We start from the raw sequence: 9,772 nt of genomic DNA, 5'->3' as shown, positions 1-9,772 counted from the left end.
AACTTGTTTATAGTTTCCCTCTTTATATTCAAGTCCTTCACCCATTCTGAATTTATCTTGGTGTAGGGTGTGAGATGTTGATCTAGACCTAATCTTTCCCATATTGTTTTCCATATTTCCCAGCAATTTTTGTCAAATAGTGGATTCATGTCCCAAAAGTTGGGCTCTTTGGGTTTATCATACACTGTCTTGCTGATGTCATTTATCCCAAGTCTATTCCATTGATCCTCCTCTCTGTCTCTTAGCCAGTACCATATTGTTTTGATGACTGCTGCTTTATAGTATAGTTTAATATCTGGTACTGCTAGGCTTAACTGTCTTTTTAAATCACATTTATTTTTACTTTGGCTTTGTCAGAAATCATGATTGCCATTCCTGCCTTCTTCTTCTCATTTGAAGCCCAAAAGATTTTGCTGAAGCCCTTTACCTTAAACCTGTGTATGTCCACCCGCCTCATATGTGTTTCTTGTAGACAACATATGGTAGGATTTTGGTTTCTAATCCACTCTGCTATTTGCTTCCGTTTTATGGGAGAATTCATCCCATTCACATTCAGAGTTATAATTATCAGTTGTGTATTCCCCAACATTTTGGTATCCTCTCCTAGTTCTACCCCTTCTTCTTACACTATTTCCTTTTAAACCAGTGGTTTGCTTTATGCCAGTAACCCTTGTCCCCTCCCTTGATTTACTTCCCTTCCTACCCCCTCCATTATTATTCCCCTCTTTTTATTTTTAATGCCTAATGAATTCCCTCCTCCTTCTTCTCCCCTCCCTTTTTTGACCTCCCCACTCCCCTGTTCCCCTTGGTTTATCCCTTCTGACTTTCTCAGTAGGGTTAGATAGAGCTCTATATCCCAATGGATATAGCTACTCTTCCCTCTCAGGTTTAATTCCACTGAGGGCAAGGTTTAAATATTACCTCTTAATGCTCTCTTCCTCTCCTTATAATAGTATTCATCCCCTCCCCTTCCCATGCCCTCTTTGTGTGTAATAGAATATCCTATTTTTCTTATTCATTCAAGTTTCTCTTGGTGACCTCCACTATTCACCCCTCTCTTTCCCACTCACCATATCATCTTAGACCATTTACTACTCCAACCTCTCCCTATGAATAATTCTTCTAATTACTATAATAGTGAATACTATAATGGTGAATAGAGTTCACTACAGAGAATTACACATAACATTTCTCCACATAGGAATACAAATAATTAGATCTTATTTAAGCCCTTAAAGAGGCAAATTTAAAAAATAAGAGTTTTCTTTCTTTCCCCTGTGTTTCTTATCTCCCTTTTCATGTTTCTCTTGATTTTTGTGGTTGGATATCGAACTTTCCATTTAGTCCTGGTCTTTTCTGTGCAAATACTTGGAAATCTTCTGTCTTGTTGAATGCCCATACTTTCCCCTGCAAGTATATAGTCGGTTTTGATGGGTGGGTGGTCCTTGGTTGTAGACTCAGTTCTCTTGCCTTTCTAAATATCATATTCCAAGACTTGTGTCTTTTAATGTGGAGGCTGTCAGATCCTGTGTGATCCTGATTGGTGCTCCTTGATATCTGAATTGTCTCTTTCTGGCTTCTTGTAAAATTTTTTCTTTTACTTGGAAGCTCTTGAATTTGGCTATTATATTCCTGGGGGTTGTCTTTTCAGGGTCTGAGGTAGAGGGTGATATATGGATCCCAAACTGCTCTCTTTTGTGCTGGCTTTGGCACTGTAGATGGTGTGGGGGGAGGGGGTTGTTCAGCTCATGTTTTAGTGAGATACATACCACGTATAGAGGTCTATATTGGCCTCTTGTAGAACTTCAGGGCAGTTTTGCTGAATGATTTCTTTTAGAATGGAGTCCAAATTTCTATTAATTTCTGCTTTTTCAGGAAGACCAATGATTCTCAAATTGTCTCTTCTAGACTTGTTTTCTTGATCTGTCAGTTTCTCATTGAGATATTTCATGTTTCCTGTTTTATCAGTCTTTTGACTTTACTTTATTTGTTCTTGCTGTAGTGAAAGATCATTAGCTTCTAATTGCTCAGTTCTAGCCTTTAGGGACTGGTTTTCCTTTTCAATCTGGTCATTTCTGGTGTTCAATTTGATTAGCAGTTCATTTAATTTCTGAGCCTCACTTTCCAATTGCAAAATTCTGCCTCTTAAACGGCTATTTTCTTGCCAGATCTCTTCCATCTTTCTCATCATCTCAGATTTGAACTCTTTAAAAGCTTATGACCAGTTTTCATTTTTTAGGGCAGATTATTATTATTATTATTATCTGATTATTTGTTTGTTTTCCTCTGCTGTTTGTTCTGTTGTCTGGATTTTCTCTGTGATCTTTCTCTTTTGGGGTTCTTATGAAGGCTTGCCATTGTGAACCAAGTGCCCTCTCAGGTTTATCCTTACACCCAGGGTCTCTCTGTACTCTTTAGGATCCTGAGGTCTCAGATCTAGTTTCCTCAGGGTCAAGCCTCCTGGTGGTTCCTCTGCCTGAAGCTCCTTTAACAGTCTCAGGATGTTGCTTCCACAGTCATATACCCCTATGCACTGGGTCCCCACCCAATGTTCGCTTCTGCGCTCAAGGTCTTTATTCAAAGTCCACACGTTCTTTAGCCTCTTGGGGTCTTAATTCTTGCTGCTCTCTGGAGCAGGCCCTGATGTTCCCAGGTGGCTGTCAAGGACTTAATGAATGTCCCTAAACTGCTCTGTTTTGTGCTGGCTTTGGCACTGTAGATGGTGTGGGGGGAGGGGGTTGTTCAGCTCATGTTTTAGTGAGAGCTGTTTCACCCCCTTATAGAATGGAAATGCCCCGAATCCACGTACCTTCAATGCTGTGCCCTGTTGTGGGGTCCCTTTGTTCGTGTAGATTTGTTTTTATGTCTTCTTGAGGAGTCCTATATGTGTGAGTTAGGAGAGGTTAAGCAAGCTGCTTCTACTCTGCCGCCATTTTAACCCAGAAGTTTATATTGTGTAGTTTTTTAAGTGAATAAGCATATAAAGCCACAACATCAAAACAAAAACCTAAATGAACAACTGAAAAATTGTCATTATATTACTGAGAATACCCAAGTCTATCAGTTGATCATTCCACAATATTACTTTTACTGTGCTCAATGTTCTCCTGATTCTGCTTATTTCACTCTGCATCAGTTCATGTCAGTTTTTCTGAAATCATCCTGGTCACCACTCCTTAAAGCACAATAGTATTCCATCTCCATCATGTACCACAATGGTTCAGCCATTTGTCAACTGACAGACATCCCTGCAATTGCCAATTCTTTGCTACAACCAAAAGACTAGTTACAAATATTTTTCTACAAGTAGGTCCTTCCCCTTTTTTTCTGATCTCTTTGGGGTACAGACCTAGTAGTGGTTATTACTGGATCAAAAGAGGTGCATTGTTTTATAGCCCTTTGTGAGTCATTCCAAATTGCCCTCCAGAATGAATGGATCAGTTCAAAAACACACCATCAGTGCACTGAGTGCAGGAAGTGACGCAAAAGAAGGCCCTTTAAAAGAGAGTTCAGTGAGTTCAGCTTTTGTCTTGTTTGTGACTTGGACCTGGAAGAGAGCTGGACCTGGGACCTTGAGACCTTGGAGAGACTGTTTTTTAATGTTTCCTTTAGAACTACACATGGTGATTGAAGAAGGCTGACTACCTTAGCCTCTGGAGGGGCCCTTGATTGGGAGAAGCCCTCTTGAATAAACCCCTTGGTAATGGACTTTTAGGCTCTCCAGCTGGGCCTCTGGAGCCCTGAGTAAAGCCCAGACTTGAATACAAATCTAGTTCTTTAAGTTAGAACTCTTACTCTACCTTCTTCTCATCTCTCTACTTCCACTCTTTCCTATATTTTGTAAATAAATTACTAAAATCATTTTAGGAATTGGTATTTATTCAGTTCTTTGGTGACCACAACTTTAAATATTAATATATGCAATCAAAAAACCCCTTTCCCCTCTTACAATTGTCATATAGGCAAATCTGTTAAGGCTGAAGTGGTACCTCAGAGTTACTCTAATTTACTTCTCTAATTAAGAGGGATTTAGAACATTTTTTCATATGAGTAGTGAGAGCTTTGATTTCTTCATCTGAAAATTGCTTATGGATAACTTTTCAGCATTTGCCAATTAGGGAATGATTTGGATTCTTGTTAAGTTGACGATTTTCATGAAAAGCAGGCAGAAAGAGAACCCAGGGCAGAGATCAGCATTTTTACTTTTTAATCATTGACAAAGGCTCAAAATCCTATACATTTGCATGGAATTAAGATAGTCCCTCAATGGTAGATTCAGGTTTAACAGAAGAAATGGTCCTTACCCACAGAGAGTAGATTCTGCACATTTTCCAGCATGACCTCCAGGTACAGCTCTTTCTGAGAATGGTCCAACAGGCCCCACTCCTCCTGGGTGAAATGCAGGGCCACATCTTTGAGTGTTATTGACCCCTAAAACAGCAAAAGTCACAAATCTCAGAGCTAAACTTTCAGAATTCATCTAGTAAAATTCTCTTCAACTGAGTGGAAGAAACTGAAGCACACGAAGGATTTACCCAAACTCCTAACCTTGAAGAGTGTCAGAGCCAGCACTGGAGACCACTCATTCAGAACCCAATGGAATAGTGACAAAGGCATTTTGTGTCTGAAGTGAGAACGATGTTCAAGGAGTAAAACTTGGAGAAGTGTCTTACTCTGAAATGCTTTCATTTCATTCTGAAATGGAATCAGGGAGATTGGAAGTGCTCTCTAAGTGAAGTGGGAGATTTTGTAGAGGAGAAAATGAGGTGATCTGAAATTCCTCCTCATCCTAAGTGTCAGAATTGATCTGGTAACAACATATTTTTGAAGAGCTTCTGAGAAAGGAGCATGTATTGTGTATTTTAGGGGAGGAGATATTACCAGTGATGAATGAGGAGAAAAGAAAGAAGAAGGAATTCTCTTCTTCATTTCCTAAAAGGCTAAAGAGAATTCCAGGAATATGGGATCAGACTCTGACTCTAGCTAAGTAAAGAAGCACAGTCTTGTTATATTGAGAATTTGAGGAAGCACTGGTTAGGATGTGCCATAGCCAAAACATCCACTTTGCTTTATGATGAATATCATTTGTTACTGGAATATATTGTCATTTTATATTTAGTTACACAAAAAGAAGAGTAAGTATGATGAGGAAAGGAAGGGGTGTTCATCTTTTTAAAATATAACATTTCATTAACTGGGATTGAGCTAATTTGAAAGACAGTGTGAGTGTAATGAGTGGAATTCTCAAGAGGCAGAATTTCTTTATTTTAAATAATTTATTAATTGACTGGTCATTTAATGTGGTCAGGTGAATCTCTCCAAAATCTAAAAGAAAAACATTAGTTCTTTCTCTAGTATAGGTCTTTTGTCATTACCTCTGTCTCTCATATTATACATACATATATGTGTGTGTATAAATATATATTTCGGGGGTGAGTTCACCACTCAGTCCCTCCCCTAGACATCTCAGATTCACAAATCACCAATGACGGGGACTTGGGAGACTTCAACTCCTCCCTCATTACTTCATCACAGGAGAAGCAGGCCCTTGTCCAAGCTTTCCCCAGACTTGTGGCTGGCCCAGCACCCTCTCAGACTGTGTCAAGGTTCCCTGTGGCTTTCCAATCCTGTCCTTAATGCTTTGAGCTAGACATAAAAAAAGAAAGTTCCCCTTCAGTTTCATAACTTGGGATGAAGTGGGTAGCCAATCTGGAGCTCTAACTTAGCCAGGTTAAAGGGAAATTTATTCCAATAAAATACCACAATTCAACATTAATTTTCAAAAACAGTTCATTTATGAAAAGCAAAGGCTCTAAGCTGAGCCCTGTATGGAAACCTAAGGATCAAGGGTCAAGAGAAGAAGCTAAGGGGTGACTGAGGAATAACTGACCAGGCAGTGGCCAGATCTCACAATAACATGCCTCTAGGCAGGGCTCTTCTACTTTTCCAGTCTGCTCCATGGAAAACACAGGGTGTAGTTGGTATTGGAAAGTCTTCCATGTCACCCCTCCCTGACTTATTCCCTATTTTTCTGCCTGGAATGCCCCTGGAATATCCAGGGGAAGAATAGTCTGAGGAAAGGCTGAGGGTTTCCAAGCATGGGGAGACACAATTCCCCAGAATCTCAATGCAATCTAGAAACCTGAAACCCTACAGCAGCCATTCCACTGCCCTCTACAGCCATCTGGGGGCTATTCCACCCCCCTGCAATGGCGTTTTCCATCCTTAGGACCACATTACCTGTAACATCTTCATGTCTTGAGAGGAGTGGATCTGAGCTGCCATTCTTTGGGCCAGAACCAGCATTCTCTCTCCCACAACAGGAGCAGAAGCAGCCCCTGGAGCCAAGACTGGGAGGCAGAATAGCTCCTGACATTTCTGATAGATATTCAAAGAGTTCAGAGAGAAAAGATTAAAGCCCAGAGGAAAGGGCAGCCACAGAAACAGGCAGCAAAAGCTCCTCATTCAGAGATAGAAACAGAAGGCAGAAAGGTTTCAGCCCAAAAGGAAGGCAGAGAAATCTGGGCTCAAAGGGAAGAATGCAGAGACCTCAGTCCAAGGGCAGCAGACAGCTTCTTGATGGAACTTGTCTCCTCTGGGGGTTCCTAGTAGCCCCCACTGCCCCACCTGCCCTGCTCTGACATCCCAAGATCTCAGCTGTCCTGCAATGGCACCCAAGGCCAGGATCTCCGGACCCTGCCAGCCTCTCCACCTGAGTAATTAAAATCTGATACCCTAAAAACTACAATCCCCAGAACCCCATTCACTGTCATTACATGCTGATGCAGACAGGATATAAATTGGGTGGAGGTACTACTCTCTTGTTCTTTCCTTCTTGTCAAGGCTTTGGCGGAGGAGGCATTTTGAGCAGGTAGGAAAACTTAGTCACATGATTCTGTTTTGTCAGATAATAAACTTTATTATCTGTAATGCCACTGTCACCAGTATGAGCCCTCTTCAGTTTAGACTCCTCTCAGGCACCTAAACCTCCCCAGGGCTTTGGATTCCACCTGGGCAGCCACCTACATGGCTCTCTCTCAGGCTCCTTCTCTCTCCCCTTATTCCCTTCCATACTCGATGAATCCAGTGACACGGGGATCTTTCTTGTTCCTCACACAAGACTCTCCATCTCCTGACCTTGCATTTTCCCAGGTTTCTCAGCCTCCTCCCCAGCCTTCACTACTATCTCCTCCAGTTTCTGCCTCCCAAGTGGACTGGATTCCTTCAGGACTGGATGAGAACCTCCTTCTCTGTAAGAAAACTTAATTGACCCCAATTCTCTGTTTGATTTCCTACAATTGATCTTATCCATATTGAAAGGAAAATTGCTTTATTGCCTTCATATTATTGATCATGAGCCCAGTGGTCACATAGAAGCCTTTAGATCAGCGCCTGCAATTACACTGTTTAAGAATTAGACCGGATGGGCCCAGAGATGGCTCTGATCCTCACAATATTTTCCATGGAGGGAACAAACATGGAGGAACTGCAGGCACCAACCAGGCCAGGCAGAGCCGTGGGTCCCCCAGGTCAGGTGGCCGCCCTGTCCCTGACCAGCCTTCCAAGAACAAGAAGGGCTTTTGGATGCCACCTTCCTGCCAGGCCCTGCCTCCCTCCCTCCCCAGCTCCCACCCAGGCCTGCTCTCCTCTGCCAGCCCAGCCCCATCCCCTGGTGCCCCTCTCTGCCCACCCTGGTGCCAGCCCCTCCCAGGCTCTTTCCTCCTCGGGCTGGGGAAGCCCCATCCCGTCTGTCATCCCCCCATTCCCCAACACCTCCCCCTGAGGCCCTCCTGGAGCCAGTGGGGAATGGCTGTGAGCAGGGAATGTGGGGGAGAACCTCAGTGACTAGCCTGGAGGCTGCCTTTGCTGGGAGGACAGAAGGAGGGCCCGGATGTCCTGAGCAGCCCCTGCCCTGCCCCCGGCCCTCACCCTCTTCTTTTTCCGCGGTCTGATAAGGCAAAAAGGCCTGGCCAAGGCTGAGCCCCTGCCTGAGCCATGAAGCAGCCCCTGAGTTTGCCTGGCAGAGACACAGCGCTGAGTTCTGCAGGATTCCAGCCTGGGGAGCCTGGCCAGGGCTGGGGATGGGGATGGGCTGCACTCACCTGGGAGGGGGGCCTCGGGGTCCCGGGGGCCATTCCCTCTGGCTGCGGGCTCTCTGCTGGGGCCACAAGCGGGTCCTTCGGGGGTGGAGCCCGGAGGTGGGGGGACTTCCTGTTTGTGCACCTGTGGGGGAGGGGAGAGGGGGAGGGCTCAGAGGGGCTCCCCGGCCCTTCCCTGGCCTCAGGGGAGCAGGGCGTCAGCTGGGGGTGGGAGAGCGTGCTGGCATTTCCTCGGGGCTCCTTCCATGGCATGTGGGCACCGGAACCCCTCGCTGCCCCCTCCACCCCCCACACAGTTCTGCGGGTTGCTTCTCTCCCGTGTTCAGACCTGAACATCTCCAGGGAAGAGCCTGGAGCAGCCCCTCCCCCAGCTGCCTCCTGGCTCCGGGGGTAGAAGGGAAGGCCAAGCCCCGGCACGGAACCTGCTCCAGACAGAGCCGTCCTGGTCTGAGCCGGCACTTCCGTGTTGGTCCCTTTTCTGTGGTCCTTTAAGGTGATGGACAGACCCAGAGACACGCGGGGCGGCCCCTCCCTCCACCACAAGCACTTACACGGGGGCGCTGCTAAGCCAGTCTTGTTGCACATGCGCACACGCTCCGCACTCCCAAGCTCTGTAACCTGGAACTGGACCACCGGATTCTTTCCGCTCCCAAGCGTTAGGGGGCAAAGTTTCACTCGAGAAGCAGGCAGCCAGGGCCGCGCCTGCGCGTGGACTCCCTCCCCTCCCCCTCTCACCCAGAAATGGTCCAAGAAGCACACCTGTGCACCTTCCAGGAGCTGAGACTGCTCACAGGAGATTCCCAGCATGCCTTGAGGCTGCCACGGTGGGGAGGAGCCAAGACTAGGGAGAAGTCAGGAAACGGCATTCTGGGAAATGGAGTCCTCCAAGGGGAGGGCCAGGACTCGCAGGATGTTCTTACACGACCATTCTGGGAAATGGAGTCCCGCTGCCTGGGCCCTGGGTTTAGCCCCTTGCTGGGGGAGGAGTCATACAGGAAACGTTCCCCTATGTGGGGGGCTGCAGCCTCCTCCCCTCCCCCATTTCCCCTCCAGCCCTCTGGGGCTGCTGTTGCTTCTTTACACTGGAGGCTGCCTCAGACTAGAGTCTGGTACACGGCCGGTGCCTAATAAGTGTCTGTTGATAGACTGATCAGTGAGTGGATCCTCCCCCAGGACCTGAGGAGCGGGGCTAGGTTCCCCTCTTCTGACAGAGAAGGAAACTGAGGCACGGGGCGGCAGCAGCAGACTCTCTAGGGCCCAGTTTGAGGCTCCCCTCCCACAGGGTCGTACCCACCAGTTCCTTTCATTCTTTTTAAAAATAATCTTCACTTTTCATAAATAAGGGTTTGTGCTTCCCTGGCCCGGGGGAGGTCCTAGGTGGGTGGGACGGCCAACAGCCCAGTAGCAGCACCACAGCACGCCTCCGTGCGCAGCGCCCAGAAATGACGTCATCGAGGAGGCGGACTTCCGCCCAGGCTGCCCTCCTGGCCTGGCGCCACTTTACCTTCTAAATGAATCCATGGCTCTTCATTTGTAAGCGAAGTGTCAGTCCTGCCGCCCCCACAAGGGACCCCTCCCGAGCCCCAGGGGTTCACTTCAAGCCCCCCCGCAGCCAGGGGACCTGCGGATCAGTTCAGAGGAGCTCCAGGGTAGGGGAGAAAGTGAGAAACGGG

At 46.4% G+C, this 9,772-nt stretch overlaps 1 protein-coding gene across 1 annotated transcript in view; it reads right to left on the bottom strand.

The window, feature by feature from the left end:
- The window catches only part of LOC123239365, a 20,512-nt gene extending 11,606 nt beyond the window's left edge, over positions 1-8,906 (bottom strand). Inside the window, exons 1-4 of the mRNA XM_044666640.1 lie at positions 8,651-8,906; positions 8,103-8,223; positions 7,930-7,948; positions 4,305-4,431 (exon numbers count right to left, since the gene is read on the bottom strand). Coding sequence (XP_044522575.1) covers positions 4,305-4,431; positions 7,930-7,948; positions 8,103-8,223; positions 8,651-8,906 — 523 coding nt within the window. The remainder of the gene's footprint in view (positions 1-4,304; positions 4,432-7,929; positions 7,949-8,102; positions 8,224-8,650) is intronic.
- Positions 8,907-9,772: the final 866 nt, after the last annotated feature.

This window comes from Gracilinanus agilis, chromosome 3 (genome assembly GCF_016433145.1).
Source record: "Gracilinanus agilis isolate LMUSP501 chromosome 3, AgileGrace, whole genome shotgun sequence".
NCBI lineage: Eukaryota > Metazoa > Chordata > Mammalia > Didelphimorphia > Didelphidae > Gracilinanus > Gracilinanus agilis.
The sequence above is the reverse complement of the archived record's forward strand: the minus strand, read 5'-3'. Positions and strand labels throughout refer to the sequence as shown.